General features: G+C 53.9%; 1 protein-coding gene across 2 annotated transcripts in view; it reads right to left on the minus strand.

Annotated features, from left to right (window-relative positions):
- Positions 1–1,339: 1,339 nt before the first annotated feature.
- Positions 1,340–16,951, minus strand: part of WWP2 (WW domain containing E3 ubiquitin protein ligase 2) — a 131,241-nt gene continuing 115,629 nt past the window's right edge. For both annotated transcript variants that reach the window (XM_080646019.1, XM_080646020.1), the window contains exons 11-24: positions 15,518–15,572; positions 11,909–11,990; positions 11,241–11,369; positions 10,808–10,883; positions 10,476–10,547; positions 10,178–10,266; positions 8,202–8,361; positions 6,777–6,910; positions 6,310–6,450; positions 5,356–5,476; positions 4,952–5,056; positions 3,967–4,063; positions 3,680–3,752; positions 1,340–3,162 (exon numbers count right to left, since the gene is read on the minus strand). In XM_080646019.1, coding sequence (XP_080502145.1) covers positions 3,063–3,162; positions 3,680–3,752; positions 3,967–4,063; positions 4,952–5,056; positions 5,356–5,476; positions 6,310–6,450; positions 6,777–6,910; positions 8,202–8,361; positions 10,178–10,266; positions 10,476–10,547; positions 10,808–10,883; positions 11,241–11,369; positions 11,909–11,990; positions 15,518–15,572 — 1,434 coding nt within the window. In that variant the 3' untranslated portion in view covers positions 1,340–3,062. The remainder of the gene's footprint in view (positions 3,163–3,679; positions 3,753–3,966; positions 4,064–4,951; positions 5,057–5,355; positions 5,477–6,309; positions 6,451–6,776; positions 6,911–8,201; positions 8,362–10,177; positions 10,267–10,475; positions 10,548–10,807; positions 10,884–11,240; positions 11,370–11,908; positions 11,991–15,517; positions 15,573–16,951) is intronic.

A 16,951-nucleotide genomic window follows, 5' to 3' on the forward strand; every position in this document is an offset into this window, starting at 1 on the left:
CCAGAGTTAGAAGATGGCAAAGGGAACAGAGAACTGGGAGGACAGATGGGGATTCCGTTCACCCAGTGTGGTGACAGGGGTCTGGCCATTGCTTAGGCTGGTAACACACGACCTTTTTGAAGGACAACTGGGTAGAATCTGTTGGGATTTTACAAGTATGTCGGGAAGGGCCCAGAAGAAATCAGCAGCAATAGTTGCCTCTAGAAGGTGATCTGAGTGGCTGAGTAACAAAAGAATAAAAGTGTGTGTGTGTGTGCAGGGGGTGGGGGAAGTGGGTGGGGGGAGATAGGCTTTCTTTCACTGTAGATCTTTCCTATCTTTAAATTTTTATTTTTTTAATATATTTTTATTGATTTCGGAGAGGAAGAGAGAGATAGAAATACCAATAATGAGGAAGAATCACTGATTGGCTGCCTCCTGCACGCCCCCTACTGGGGATCGAGCGTGCAACCTGGGCATGTGCCCTTGACTGGAATAGAACCTGGGACCCTTCAGTTTGCAGGCGGATGCTCTATCCACAAAGCCAAACCAGCAAGGGCCTTATCTTTAAATTTTAAAACTTTAATAAGTTTTTAAGTAAAAATGAAGGCATATCATGAACAGTCCAACTTCCAGGACCACTGCCCCTTTCAGGAAGAGCAGCCTCAGTGCACAAGACCTGCCCAAGGGCACTCACAGAAGCTTGGGCACAACCGCAATGCCCGCTGGGACAAAGACGGGTGTTTTACAGAAACACCATAATACAGAATATCACGCAGCAAAGAATTAATTAGAGATATGTGGACGGACGTGAAAAGGTGTCCCTGACAGCTCATTTCATGAGGCAAGCAAGTTGTTCAACATATAAGAGCTCAATTTTAGTCTATTTGACAATGGTATGTATCTATGATTTGCATATGCACATAAAATAGTCTGGAAGGACCACAGCAAACAGAACAGCAGTTACCTCTGGGGATAAGAGTGAGGAGAACAATTTCCACTTGAGCATGTCTTACTTGAATTTATTGGGAGACGTGTATATAACATGTGGGCTTCTGTCAATATTTTTCTCAAAGTCTAGCACTACCCTGTCGGAGATGGGCGGGAGGGCAGTGAATTCAGCTGATGACTCCAGGAAGGAGCCCGTCCAACCATAACTGCCCCCCTTGAGAAGCAGCGCCATCAGGGCCAGGTTCCATCCATGACAGTCATCTCTGTGTTGAATGCATTGAGACCCATCAGCCTGGAATCAGTCCCATCTGACGTCTTAAGTACTCAAAAAAGTAGGTGGCAAGCCCTTGTATGACCAGGAAGTGAAGACCAGGGACTGTGATTTTGGAGACAACACGCCAACACCACCCACAGCTGCTGACTGTTTATTGCACAAGAAACTGGCAATTCCAAGGCAAAGCGCTGGGCATTACAAAACAATCAGATGGCCAACCGAGAGCTACCAAACGATATTCTGTAGACACCTGTTATATGTACACACACGTATGTACACACACACGCACATGAACACACTCTGAACACACATGAGCCTGAGGCTTCCAAACTCCGCACAGCAGCTCGCATCCCACCCTCTGATGTGGCGAGTCGCTGCGGGGAAGCACAGCAAGTGACTCCAGGAGCCATTCAAACCAGCATAGCCAGTGCAGCAGACACGGCTGCGCCTGCACGGGCCAGGGGAAAAGACACAGATCTGGGGACACAAAACTATCCTCTGGAGGCCCATGACCGGTCTGGGGGCCTGCCTGGGGTCCCAGGAAGCTAGAGCTAGTCTGCAGCTGGTGCTCAGCGCTAGAACCCAGGGGCTGGATCGGGACGTTCATGACCATCACGGCTCCCGCACCCCGAAGGAGCGTGTCCTTGAAGGTATCAATACCCAGAATGCCCAGGACGGAGCCTGGCGGGGCTCCAGAAATCAAGTCAGAAGCGTGCAGCCGCTTCCAAGAGCATCGTCTCCTGTGTGCAGACAAAGCCTCACTTCTAGGCTCTAGGCTGGCGGGATGCCCTTCATTCTCAACAGGGGACTAAGCGACCCACCTGGAGGTCCACAGCCTGGGTGACTACATCTGGCAAAGGGCGTTCTTCTCTACCAAAGGCGGCAAGGTTGGTGGCACTCAGGGCACCACCCCTTCCCTCTCTGTCAAGGCCCAGGGAGGAGGCTGCTGTGAGGTTGAGCTGCCTGAGCTCACAGAACTGCTAAGCTGGTTCCTAAGAGGAGCAGCTGTTTGGGGAATTCTTGGACCCACGGTGCTACGTCTCTCAAGGTTCCAGCAATACTTGGTGCACCAGCTCTTTGACATAGAGAGTGACAGCAGCACACCAGCAACAAAATACGAAGCAACCCGACACACAAAATGCTTCAAGTTTAGGGAAAGGGAAAGAAAGTCCGAGTTGGCTGTTTCCATCCCACCAACATCCAAGCAGCTGGCACAAGCCTCGGCAGGCTGGTAGGAGTGAACTTGCCAGACATGAATGGAGAGGGGTCTGCCTTGCTGCTCCGCCTCCATGGCTAAGCCTGCAGGGAAGGAAGCAAGGCAGCCTCCATCCAGAGCTCTGGGGGATTGTGGGAAGAGCTTCTCGCTCTCAGACCTTCGTTTTACACACATCACTGGAAAAGTTCTATTTAAAACAGAACCTCTTTTACTGGCAAAGACCCTGACAGCGACCCCGAGCGGCCAGTCTCCTTCTCACCTAACTAGCCCATGAGACCCTCGGCTTTTGCTGCAGCCCTTCAGCACGGGCACCTCCCCCGCTTGCACACTCACGCACACCTGCGGTTGGCCGAAGGGGAGAAGGAGGCTCAGTGAGCTTCACAGAGGGTCAGCCCTCAAGGCTGCAACAGGTGTTGGGCTAACGTGACTAAGGGGCTTTATTCCAGACTGTCACCAGCGGGAAGGAGGGAGAGTTGGGCAGGGCCTCTTGAGGTCAGGCTCTGCTGCCACCAGCCCGATGACAGTGTGGTCCCATGCAGGGCCACCATCTGCGGGCCCTCCCGGGGCTGCGGCCAGCAGCCTCTCAGGCAGGGAGGACTCGTGACTACATGTGTGCGGGGGCATGGGAGGGGGCAGCCTCAGTTACTCCTGTCCAAAGCCCTCCGTCTCCTCAATGGCGTACAGCAGCTTCTCCTTCAGTTGTTCATAGCTCTTGTACGGTGGGAGATCCAGACGGTTGAAACTGTTGAGAGAGGGATGGAGACGGTCAGCACAGGAAGCTCGGGGCTGCTGACCGAGGAGGGTCAAGAGCGTTCAGGCGACTGTGGCTCGACCACCACACCCACCAGCTGGCGAGATGCGGAAACAGGGGTGTCAAGGACCCTGCTCTTGGGGCCTTAATGCTTCAGGTTCTTGGACCATAGAGGGGTTAGGAGAGAGGCCAGGCAGCTGGGGAATTGGGGAAGTAGGCAAGAGGGCACTGGGACAGCAGCTCTTTGCCTGCTGGAATATAAGTGCTTCAATATCTAATACCCAATATGACTGCCAGTGGGATATGTCTGCTGCCACACTCCTGAGAGATCAGAGGCCCAGACAAAGGCAGCTGGCATATCACAGCCCCTCCCTCCAACCCGACAGCCGCAGACTTGCAAAAGTTGCTGGACTCAAGGTCCCAAAGTTTCCCTGTCTATGGGCTGCCCTCAGGGGCGCCTCGGGTCTGTAAGGTTCCAGCCACATCCCAGGAGAACCAGCAGGCTCACCAGGTGTGGCTTCGGGGCAGCCAGGTTTCCTTGCCAACCTTGTCGATGCAAAACTTCTGTGGTCCGTTGCTACCTGTTATCCAAAGAAACACATCTTCTAATAACGGGACTGTCCCTTCCTAAGACAGGACCCTCTGGCTCTGCCCACAGATGCCTCAGCCCAGGAGGTGGAAGCCACAGCTCTTGCCCCTCCCACGGACTTGCTTCCAGGAAATCACTAGGTCTCACCCTCCCTGAGCCATCCCCACCCCCACCCAGGGGTGCCAGCAGGGCAAGGGAAGACGCACCAATGAGTTCGGCAAACCCCCCGACAGGCAAGCGGCAGGTCCCTGTAACAAACTGCAGCAGCCGGATACTTTTCTCATTGTCCATCTCCTTCACCACCTGCAACTCCGAAAGTGGAAGCAGTCAGGTGACTCCCGTGGCCCAGCTCCTCATCCGACCCTGTAACTCTCCTCTTTGGGGCTGAGCACACAAAGCCTGGACGGCTGGGGGTGACAGCCACCCACCTGAGAAACCCCTAAGCTGCTCCCTCTAAGAGGCTGTTTATAGAACATTCCCATCAGTCCATGGGGCATGGCTGTCGCAGAAACACTTCGGGCCAGGTATTCTCTTCTCTAAGTTCTACTTCTTAAGATACACTAAAAATGGTAGTTACTGCTTAAAAGTGGGTGCAGGTGTTTTGTTTTGTTTTTGTTTTTTTGGGGGGGAGGAAGGAGGATGAACTGTTCTGGAATTAGCTAATCATGATGGCTGCACAAAAGCCACTGCACTGTACACTTTAAAATGCTTAACATGGTGAGTTTTATGGAATGTCGAATTTCACCGCAACCAAAACATTTCTATATAGTTATTCTCTTTTTGTGTATTTGCTATACTTCATAATGACAACACCACCCACACACAACTCCTTATATACAGGAGTTTCTCTGAATGCTTTCCCGTTCCACATGGCTGGAAGGAAACCATGTGACCTATGGGAGCGTTCCCCTGCCTGCGGGCTCCCCTACCGCACACCGGCGTTTAGAGCTACCCCAGCTGACCACCGACACTCCTGTCCAATGCACTGGCCACCACCCAGCTGCAACAGCTCCATCTGTCCTGAGATTGGGTTTCTCATCTCTTTTTGCAAGTTGCTGGGGGAGATGAGGAGAGTGCCAAAGGTTGGGGGGGCAGAGGGAGGGGCGGTGATAACACAGCAGAGTCCTTGGGCTTGAGGTCTAATCAGGTCTCATGTCCCTTGGTGGGCTGCGATGACCAGGCAGGACCCACCTGCCAGAACCACTGGATCTGCTTGCTGTTCTTGGTGTAGTGCCGGTAGATGGTGTTCTTCTGCCAGTCGTTCATGTCTATCTCCTGCATGCCGCACAGCATCAGCTGCGAGGGAAAGGGCGTCAGCTCCGCGCACCGGCCCCTCCCACCAATAGCTGGAACCACCCCTGCCAACTACTTCTGCTGGCAGTTTTAACCATATGGATAGCACAAATCTTGCACATGGACCCCCTCACACCAGGGCCCAGGGAGGGGTGGGTGTGAGGACCCAAATCAAAGTTATTTGCCTGTTGCTACAGTCCTGGGCAGTATGGGTTCTACTGGGCATTCCTGTGGGTACACAGTGAGACTATCCAAGGGCAGGATCGCCCCAGAGGCAGGGTCCCAACAACCTTAGTTCTCACCTCCAGCTCTTTCTCATCAAAGTAGCGCAACCACTCCAAGGGGGCCACCTCGTTGAAGCCGTCTAGGAAGGCTTTGGTCTGCTCCTCCACGCCCCGGGTGAAACGCCAGTCGGTCAGTAGCCTAAAACCAAAGACAGGCTGTCGGTGGAGCCTGAGAGGAACCTGCTGAGACTCAACTTCCCACTTCTGGCGCTGCGAGCCCCAGCTGCTGCCACCCCAGAGCAGAACCTCTTAAACCTCACAGCAACCCGGAGTTACGTGAATCTTTGAAATCAGCCCTGACTGGTTTGGCTCAGTGGATAGAGCGTTGGCCTTCGGACTGGGGGGTCCCAGGTTCGATTCCAGTCAAGGATATGTACCTTGGTTGTGGGCACATCCCCAGTGGGGGGGTGTGCAGGAGGCAGCTGATCGATGTTTCTCTCTCATCGATGTTTCTAACTCTCTATCCTCTCCCTTCCTCTCTGTAAAAAATCAATAAAATATATTTTTTTAAAAAAAAGAAAGAAAGAAATCGCCACCAGCACCTCCTCCTCCTGTCGCCACCTGAGCCTCAGACATATAGATGTTAACAGACTAGACCGAGACCAGAAGAACATGCACAGGTGAATGCATGCACACACGCATGTGAGATGGTGGGTTTGAGCACACAGGACCAGAATCCTTTCAGTTGGGAGAAAGAAGAGGAAGATGTCTGAGTGTCAGGACTCTTCGAAGAAAGTCAGCCCTGCAGCCCTAAGTCCACCATGTGGGAAACCAGAGAGCAAACGGGAGCTGCAACAGGGCTCTGGGCTCTGGCTCCCCCAGCTCTGGTCAGCGTGTGACCATCCACGGACCGCCAGCTGAAGGCCATGCAAAATGGGAGTTTCTGTGGCCCCTGGAGACCTATGGGCCATGCGTGGGCTGCTGTGTCTCTGCTCCCGCACCCTAACCCGTCTCCCAGCACTTGAGACTCACATGATGTACTCCTCCTTGTTCTCCTCCGTCACTCGGATGCTCTCGCCACCTTCCTTCAGCTCGTGGGTCGTCACTTTGCCCAAAATCTCCATGTCCTGGATGAAGTACAGCTCGAGGCCACACTCCTCTAGGTTGTTCTCTCTGGGGGCACAAGAGCATAAGAGGGAAGACGTCTCTCTCAGAAGGGTCTTCCCTCGATCCTGCTCCACCACTCGCTTTAGTGCCCCTGGGACACGAGGATGCCCAGGTGGCCCAGGACCTAGGACAGCAGCACGGGCCTCTGTCTGATGCAAGGAGAGAATTCCGGAGCTGCCCCATGGGCACTAGAAGCTGAGCATCTCCACAAACACTCAGACAGCCTGGGTAAGGCCTAGAGGCCACTATGGCAGAGAAAATAAAGGCCGTGGGTACCTATTCCCAACCAGAGAGCCCTCTCCTCCCAACACAAGGCAAGCGAGGGGACTCACTTGATCCAGATGATTGAGTTGTAGAATTCGGGGTCAATGGACTCCAGGTCCTTCAGGGTCGGTCTCTTGTTGAGCATCCGCTTGTAGAAAGGGAGCGTGAAGCCCGTGTCAATGAACTTTCCGTGGTACAGAGCCTGGGGAGGGAGGACACACAGCGGAGGTTTGTGCTCCTGCAGGCACGCTCTAGGGTGCTCTGTATCAGAGCCCGGTCACTGTCAGCTGCCCTCTGTCCAAAGAGCACCACGCATCCAGCTACACCAGGCCTCAAGGGAGGGTCTGGGAAATAAGCAGCACTCTGTGTCCTAACGGAGACCTGGGGACAGACTCTTATCTGACCTGCAGACCACAGGGACGGGGCAGAGCCGGCCTGCTCAGGAACCCACCTCGGGCCCGCGGCCTGCCCGGCACACCTGCCTGCCGGCTCCCTGCTCTAGCAAAGATGTGCCCACACTCACAGAGAAGACTTGCTCAGAACAGCTCCAGGTGGCAGCCCCGACTCGCTGACGCTCAGAGCTGGGCAGCACCGGCAGCCAAAAATAATGCAGACGCCGCTGACGGCGAGAGCTGGCGGGCCAGTGGTGAGTAATAGTCTAGGGTTTTTACTGGCCTGGCGGCTGCTGGGCCAAGCAAATCTCTGGACCTGGGAAAAATGTGCCCACTTCCTGAGCCCAACACCTTGGCCAGAAACTTCCAGACCAGAGGAAGGGACATATTTAGTCACGGGCTCTTGGGTCCTCCTGAGAGGGGAACAGGGCGAAGTAAAGGAAAGTTAGCAGTGAAACATCAACTACCAAATATTGCAGCGGGGCCGTGGCTCCCATGGGTTCCCCTCCTCAGTCCTGGTTCTCCACCCTCAGGAGACATTCAACTGGAGGCACGTGACATGACCCCCTTCCCTGTTCACGTTATGGTCCTATTTCTAGGTAAGTACAGGTAATGCGTGCCACCCCCTTCCCTACCCTGCCCAGCTCCTGACAGATGCCTCCTCCATCGGGCACCACCCAGTCTACTTAGGGTCTGTTCTAAGCCAGTACAGATTCCATATCTCCTGACAGAGGCCAGTGTCACAGCAGGACAGTCCCAAATGCCCCCACCCTGGGCTTGTGACAGATGGTGGCATCCCCAGAGGTGGGCAGTTATGGTGTGCTCAGCCCATCAGCCCAACACCCTCAAAAGAGCACTTGTGAAGCCCGTGACCCAGGGCCCTGGCTTTCGCTTGACAAGTCCTCCACAGATCACCATGGATGAAACCCTCTCGACGGCCCTGGGTGGGCAGAGAGAAGTCCGAACTAGGTCCCGAACTCTCTCTGGCTTTTTGCATGTCTAGTTAGTTCCGTGAGGATGACAGTGGGGCTGCTAGTGGTGTGTAGGGTCTGGCTCCTCGGCTGCCCCCCTCCCTGGAGGTCTCGTGGCAATGAACCTTACCATGGCAATGAACCTGCCGATGAAGCGGAAGTAGGTGAGGTGGTCGGGGTTGATGGAGGAGGCGGGGTTGATCTGCAGGCAGTAATTGTTCTTCCCGGCGTATTCAAATAAGCAATACATGGGGTTGAGCACCTCGTGGGACAGGAGGAAAAACCACTCTCTGTGAGAGAGAGAGAAAAACAGGACTAGCAGCTCCTCCCCAGTATGCGGGCTGGAGGCGCACCACTCCTCTGCCGTCCTTCTCAGCTGCTCTGGAGACACGGGTTCGGGGCAGGCGAGCCAGCACCTGGGCTAACCTGAAGTAACTGCAGGTCAGTGGACAGGATGGGGTCAGACACAGGGCGAATGAGGACGACAGCCACGCTTGAGGGTGACGCTCAGGAAAACGTGAGTGTGTCAGCTCCAGGTGGGCATCCAGGACTTTACATCTTAATGGCAATGGGCCCCTTGCACCCTGGGGCCACCATGCACAGCTGTGTAGGCTGTGAACTACACAAGGGTACTATGGTAAAATATCATAGATTTGCACATTTATTGCAACAATTTTCCTGCAGCCAAGGTGTTTCTTTCCGTTAAAGCCAGAATATCGCGACCATTTTCCAACATGGAAGTGTCTTGAAAAAAGGCATCTTTTTCTAAATCTTGCAGTGGTGCTGTATGAACAGCAGCCACCACGTGTCCACCCAACCTGAGCAGGCAGCGTGACATGAACACATGCTAATGCATTCCCACCTCCTGATGCGTGAACTGTGATCCACGCTGCCTGTAGATTATAAAACTCACTCCCACTGCAGGGATCTTGCTTCCCTTGCACTTTGCCCTCTCCTCCCCCAGGCCCCATTACCAGACCTTGCTCATACTTCTACACGTTCATCTGAACCAACACCCATGCCTTAGCATCTCCTTGCACCCTAGGTACAAGCCTCAACCAGAATTCAGAGTCCCTTTGGGCTTCAGCTAAACCCACAGGGGGACAACCCAACGAGGCCAGTCCCTGGCTGCTGGGCTGTTTGTGGCCAGGCAGACGAGGAGTCCTTCGATGCAGAGGGTGCCCCGGTATCCTGTCCGTGGTTCTACCCTGTGGTAGAACAGCATGACGTAACCTACCATAGGGTAAAACCACTGGCAGGACACAGAGAGACGGACACACACAGGGCGGGAGCCACACCAGAAGCCCACCAAGCAGAGCCTGGAGAGGAGGTCACCACGGGAACGACAGCCATCGATCCACCGGGGCCAACACAGAGGGCAAAGCCACCAACGAACAGAGGACCACCAGCAAGTTAACCCAACACCAAGCGAGATGTCCCCACTCCGAGATAGGTGAGTGAGCTGAGCAGTCACCACAGGCTAAGATACTCCTTCTCTCTGCCGGGGCCCTTCAGCCCCATCGTCCAAGGCAACATTTTGCCAGAGAGTCTGCTAACTTTTGTAGGTGGACTATGGTGAGGGCTCTTTTGGGGGTTGTGTCAGCCGTTTGAATTGTGCTGATCCTGTGTGGGTGACATGCAGCTGAATACTGGTCAAGAACCTTTGGATTGTGACACAGCTTATCCATGCCAGGTATGTACCAAGATGCCCCACTTAACCTGCCCCAGCGGCCTTAAAAGTAGGAGAAGTCCAGGGGTGATTTTAATGGGCGACCACATGGCACCAATATTTAGCTTCTGCCCACCGGTATAGCAGATGGTGTTCAAGTACAGAAATGATGACAGATTGGTTGGTAAAAGAACCATTGCCCTGAGCCCTCCCTCTGGGACCCCCATGACCCAGCAACTAAAGGTTAGTGCCCAGCCCAGCAGGGAACCCTAGGACCCAGTTCCAGCATTCAAACTGGCCATACCCGTGCCCTCTCCTGAAGAAGTGTAAGGTCACTGGCAACCAATTGGAGCAAGGAGGAGGCAGCTTTCCAGCCACAGGCCCAGTACCCTAGGGCAGGGGGGTGAAGCGCAGCCTTCCCGGGGCACCGAGCTCACCTGGCAATGCCCCCATAGTCCAGGCCCTCCTCGCCACGCATGATGATGTAGAGCCGGCGGCGCAGGTCGTAGGGTTTCATGTTCATGATCTGGGGAGACAGAGCATCATGGCCAGCCTGCCTCTCTTCCTTCATGGCAACTGGGGGCAGTGGGCAGGGGACAGACACCACTCACCGAGGCCCAGGCCTTGGAAACTCTACTGTGTGGGTTTAATAGCCATGTGATAGAAGATGGGATGCTGGGAGGGGGCCTTGCACCTGCCTTTGGACTTAGATAGATACCATAATTATTTTCTAACCTGTTGGAAAGAGTCCTCAAAAAGTGTCTGCCTGGAAACGCTGATCTTCACGTGGCTGGGGAGGGCATTTGACTGAAAGGAGAAAAGACAAACCTTGAATCAGGCCTCAGGAGATAATTATTCAGCCTGGTCTCCCCGTCTCCCTGGGCCAGGAGAGGAGAGCCTGGTCCCTAGAAATGGGAGCTGGCTTCCTGGAGACAACGTCAAACAACGGCTCGGGGTCAGATCAGTGGCCTGCCCCCAGCTAACGAGGCTGCTGCTGGGCTGGGAAATGGAGCTGAAATAAGTCCACCACCCCAACCTGTAGGGGACGGCCCAGTACCAGAACTCACATGGCAGAGGAAACGGAACTGGTGATACTTCCACCGGAAACTTCGGTCATAGGCACCAGGGGAACCTTGCTTTGCCCTGGGAAGAGCAAAGAAGTTCTGGAATCTGTGATTTCTCAAAAAATTAGCAACGTATCTGTTAGTCCTAAGGACAGCTGGTGCTATTTTAAAGACGAGTAAATTAAGGCATAAAAGAAAAGAAGTGACTGCCTTTAAAATCTTTGGCAGATTTGAGAAGTAAAACAAACAAACAAACAATCCAGAAATAAAGACAATTTTTGCTTTGAGAGAGAGGGGAAACCACCGGTGTTACTTTGAATAACTGGGGGGGCCTCCTCCCTCCCCAGCCCTGCTAATGTGACATGGAAATTGGTCACCAGAGGGCAGTAAGAGCAGCTGAACATGGATACTGCTGTAGCCTCTGGCAAGTCCTTACCCTGACTCAAACCCTGGGCGAGGATCCTTAAAGGTGGTGGTACGGGTATTGTGGTCCACGAAGTAGCGCACCCCCTCGCTGGTGTACTTCATCTCCCACCCTGGGGGCAGAGCTGGCTCCTGGATCATCCTGCAAACACGGGGAAGAGGGGGGTGAGGGCTGGCCTCATCTTCTGGGCCTCAATGCTTAGGAGGATGGGGTCCCCAAAGTGCTCCTTTCTCTCTGCTTTCACCCAGGCTCTGCAAAGCTTTTCCTTGAGGAACTGTACCTGGTACCACCCAAGTCATGAGGACAGTTTTGCAGAACAGAGAGGTCATTTACTGTCCCAAGGCCAAAGAACCAGCCCTCAGTGGCCATGGCCATGGCCATAGCCTGAGTGGCCACCAGCAATCCTGAGGCACCAACTGCCCCAGTCCCAGACTAGCTTGGGTGGGGGGAGCACAGGGTGAAATCATGTTATCAGCATCTTACACAGTCAACACAGCTACCAAGAAAGTCCATTTGAGGAGCCCCTTTAAGCTCTCATTCAGCTGAAACTGTCTCATGAAGGTCTCCAGGCACTTGTGACTGAAGGTCCCAGAACACTGGCCATAGAGGACAAATGCAGTCCAAGGCCACTCAGCCAGTGCTGGAGCTGCACAGGGCCCCCTCCCAGCCCAAGCCCTTACCCCTGGGTCCGAGGGTCCTCCCACTGGGTGGTGCGTGTGTTATGGTTCACGTAATACACCCGTCCGTTGTCTTGTCTCTTCTCTGCCAGGGAGAAGAAAGAAAAGAGGACAGTCAGATCGGGACATCTTGAGCCCTGTTCTCTGCCCCTCTGGGTGCCCCTTTCCAGGTGCTGGTGTCTGACTTGCCGCCGCTGCTCCCGCCCTGTGAGAGAAGTTTAACCAATGAAAGCCTGGCTCATACACATCTGTCACTGGCAAAAGGGACAAAGAGAATCTTTCCCTCGTGGGGAGTGGTGGAGGGACAGACACATTTCCAGCTCGGGATCAAGCACTGTCTTTGGTTGGTTGGTTGGCTGGAAGGTTGGTTGGAGGGCGGGGGGCAGTGTGGCAACACTGAGGGGGAGCAGCCCAGCTGAAAGCAGAGACCTAATTGCATCCAGCTGTGTGCAAAGTAGAGGCCCTCACCCATGCCCCGCCCCTCACCAAGTCCCTGACAGCTGGTCTCTGGTCCTGCAAGCGCTCTGCCCCCCAGATGCAGGGACCGAGGCGCCTGTGGGGGTTGCATTCCCTCATACCTCTCTGATCAGTACTCCACCTACCCTTTACTTGATCTTTTTTCTCCTCAGAGGCAAAGTTTTGTTCTAAAACTCTCATGTCTCTATGTTGCATATGTGCAAATAAATGCAGGGGCTGCGGCACTTACAATGCCCACCTAGCTCTCACACCTAAGGGCACGCATCCTGCGTTTGGGAGAGCTCAGACATTCTCTCTCTCCTCTGGACAAGGCTTACTCTCTTGCCCTTTGCCTGTGCACTGAGGATGGCCTGGGGTCCTCTAGGGAGGGAATCTGGGCTTCAGGAGCAGATCCGATTCTAATGGGGATTCCAGGCCCTGAAAAAGGTTAAAAGGGTCACCCCATCAGCTCTGAGTGGATGGAAGGCAAAACTCAGGGCAAGGCTCTGAAGCCAGACAGGTCACCTTCCCCAGAAAGTTTCTGAGCTTTCAAATCTGTTTCTGTCTTGAGAACAAATGATGCTAATGGCCCTCTCTCACTTATGATGACAGGGAAAAATTAAAGAAATAAAAACAATCAGTTCCAGAACCTAACAGGAAACCAAAAATCAAAAAGGAGCAGAATTGGGGGGGGGCCCCCATCCCCTCCCCTCAAGTGTCAGGCTGCAACATTCCCAATACCAACCCAACATCTTGGTCTCCGTCTATCTTACCTGGTACCCATTCATCGATAAAAAACACACAAACAAAAGGAGTCAAGAGAAGGTGCCCAGAATTGCTACAGAGCCACCCCCACCTCAGAAGTGCTGGGGGACTGTCCCACCGAACACAGGCTTCCCGAGAGGGACCTGTGGGAGGGAAGGGCTCCCAGCCAGAGGCTTCTGCTCTCAACTGGACCCTCCACATCTGCTCTGCCCGGGCCTCAGTCAGCGCTCACCGCCAGGCTGCGGGATCTGTCCAGTAGGTCTGAGGCCTGTGCCCTTGCTTCTGGCACAAGTCCCTGCATGGGGGGCCTTGGTCTGGTCCCTCGGAACTGCTTTGCTGCATACAATTTCATAGTTTGGGGCTGGGAGAGTCCTAAGAGCATATAGCTCAGCCTCATTTAGGGAGAAATGGACTGGGGAACATTCGGGCACGTGCCCAGAGATCAGGGCAGCTGCGGAGATGTGGACCTAACGCTGAGAGGCCCCACCCCTGAGCCGATGCTCAGGAAGGACCATGGGGTCTGTCATGGAGGAGCAGGAAGGGACGCAGGACTGAGAGCAGGAGGACACAGCAGACCTGACAGCAGGCTCGTGCTAAAGGCAATTCTCGTTTAGTTTTGCTGCTCTTTCTGTTCAATCTTTGCTCTCCGTGGGGAGATACCCTGCACCAGCCCTGGAGAGGCCAACACAAAGCCCAGAGGATTTGAGTAGGAAGGCCCCCTGGCCCTCGGCCAGAAGTTCTTTCTTCTCAGTCACACACCATTTAGTTTTGTCATGTTTCCCTCATCATTTGTAAACAGCACCGACTCCAACCGTGGCTCCGAGTCCCATCTCAGATATTTCACACGTGGCTTCTGGGAACTGTTACAAGTCCTTATAGCTACCCTTACTTGGTGACCATCATTTAGCAAAACTGGCACAGAAATAAATTACTTGACTCTATGGAGAAAGGTGCAACTCTGAGTCCCCAGCTCCAGGTCACAGTGTCTACTGGCTGCCAAACAGCATTACAGATTCTTGTTTAATCTGTTGAGTTTCCCCCTATCTAGACAGGGATCCTGTGCGGGACTCCCGCACCTTTGACTTGCTGCCAGTCTCTGAGACAGCAATGACCTTTCATCAGCTCAGGGAGCAAGGTGGATTCTCTAGCAGAAAATCAATTGTGTGGAGGCCTCCCTAACTGACATATCCCACTAGGAGGACGAGGAGGTCCCGCCAGTGCTCTGGAATGCTGTGGTAATTCAGTAAGTGATGCCCTGCAGGTCCCAGGGGGTTGATGCAACTTCGTAAATTACTACCAGGGAGAAGTTGTGTCTGCACCATGAGGCTCAGATGCGCATCCTGTCATTGTCAGCTTCTCCATCTTCGCTGGGGAGCATGCCCCCGCCCAACTTAATACCATCTGTGAACACCACCAAACCCGAATTTACTGTCTGCTGCCGGCCTAACCGATCAATTAAACCCAACACAGGCCAATTCCTGCTAAACGGTCCTCTTTAGCTCCCAGGAACTCTTGCCTGCTAAAAAAAAATCCTGACCCAGCTCAGAGAGCTGCGGAAAGCACCCAGTCTCGCCATCTCTGATGACCCCTCTTTGCATGACCACTCCATCCCAGAAAAGCCATAAAGTCTGTAATTTCTCTCAAGTCCATCTAACTCATTACTGCTAATCACACCAAAGACTTAGGTAAGAGGCAGCTGTCAATGACAAGGAGAAGCCAGCATGATGCCGTTAATTAGCAATAGTGTACTTTAATAGAGTCGCCGCCCAGCGCTCAGCTGGCTTCCCTCCGGCCCCTTTCACAGCCGTGTCCCCCACAAAAGGTGGCTTCCATTAGCTCAGGGGTGGGAGCATCACAGCGTTAGGTCCACATCTCTTCAGCTGCCCTGACCCTGGGCACATGCCCGAATGTTCCCGAGTCCATTTCTCCCTAAATGAGGCTGAGCTAGATGCTCTTAGTCCTCCAACATCTCAGCTGCAAAGAAAGGTTTGGTAAAGTAGCTCCTTTCAATCACATGCCACAGACCTGAAATAAATGGATCTGGGAATCAGCCACGTCAAAAGTGACAGGATGGGTTGTTGGGTCGGCACCTTGAAAGTCAGGACCAAAACCCAACAGTACCACAGCGACTCGGGATCTTCTTTCGTAGGGTCCCCCTCCTTCCGCTATGGTGGGTGAGTGCTACTGGGCAGGGGGACTCCATTTCTTTCCCAGCCTTCTCGCTCCATGGCCTGCAATTTCTCTGGCTGGGCATCCCCACAGAGCGTGCTGGAAAGAAGTGAACTGGGAAACTGAGGGAGGGGAGAGAAGAGGATGCGCAGGGAGAGCACAGAGCACGGTGCAGCACCAGCTAAGGGAGGCTGAGGGACAGACGTGGGACTCAGTACTTACCCCAGCCGGGAGGGAGAGGGCCCAATGGGTCATGGTCGGTTGAACCACTCGAAGACTAAACACAAGAAACACAGCAGAACACAGAGGTTAAAAAAAACCGCCGTTGGTTAAAAATAAATTGATATTTAAACCTAAAAACGCCAACTCGTTTCCACATTTGGGCTCTTTGTAGAGGAGATTGTGGGGCTTTAGGTGACATCCGCTCCCCTCAAAAGTCTTTTTCAAAAAAGAAAAACGGAAAAAGAACCCTGCACACTGAGGACCCAGATAGGTTGTGGCGAGGGTGGAGTGAGGGGGAGGAAGAGGTGCGCAGATGAAGTCGGGCCAGGGCCCCGGAGGCAGCGGGCTGGCCCCAGGCATGGCCGAAGGGCCCAGGGCCGGGCTGCTGGCGAGCTCGGCCGGCCCAAGGCCTCTGCTCAGCTCCTGCTCCTGCAGCCAAGGCAACTGAAATCACCACCACCTCCAACTTTCTCCAAGAACCACACACGGGAAGGGAAAAAATATCGCAGGCCTTTCCAATGAAATCATTCCCACAAGCCCTGCCCACGCCCAGAGCTTCCTGGCTGGGGGCTGGGCCCTCCTCCCTGCACCTCCCTCCTGGGTGCGCTGGAAGAGGGAGCAGGGTGTGCAGCATCAGCCCAGACTGAGGGCACATTCATGCCCCAGGCCCCTTACCTCCCCCAGGAATGTTTTGCTTCCCTTCACAAAGCACCTTTATTCTCCTCCGGCCTGAACCTGAAGTTGCTCAGTGTTCTGTGTGTGCCTGTCTGGGGAGGTGGGGCTGGGGGCGAGGTGGCAAGAGAGAAGGGGAGACAGGAGAAAGAAGGGGGAGCTGACTCCAGGACTTCAGGGTCGCTGTTTACATTAGAGCCCCCCACCCCCAGCCAAATTCTGCTGCAAGGTCCCTGGGGCGGGGCTGCTGTGGACCAAGAGTTCTCATATCCTGTGGGGAAGGGGGTGCTGTCAGAAACTCTTCATAGTTAAATAAAACAAGTATTGTTCTGCGCTTTCTTTCTTTCTCTCTCTCTCGCTCTTTTTTCCTGAAACATTTTTATTTCACTTACTAAAATTTAATCATTACATTAGGGGATCAAGTTCTCAATGCAGACTTCGAGCTGCCTGGCTGGCCCCTTCGGAGCCACACACAGGCATGAGGATGAATGGAGCTCAGTCTCGGCTTGAGAAAACATTGGTGGAACTCAACTGCCAACGAACCCCCTTTCACAGCCACCCTCCACCCCCAGCTGAAAGGACAGAGAAACTTTCTTTCCAAGGTGGCAGCACAAGCAACTCTTCCAAAGCGAGTTCCAACAAAGACGTTTAAGTCTGGAAACCATAGGTTCCTTGATGGGACAGAGCCCCCCTTCAGCCTCGGGCCTCCAACCCAGCAGAATGAAACTGCACCAAGGTGTGGGAGGCGGGCTGTCCTCCATT

This window comes from Plecotus auritus (assembly GCF_963455305.1).
Source record: "Plecotus auritus genome assembly, chromosome: 10".
NCBI classification, from domain to species: domain Eukaryota; kingdom Metazoa; phylum Chordata; class Mammalia; order Chiroptera; family Vespertilionidae; genus Plecotus; species Plecotus auritus.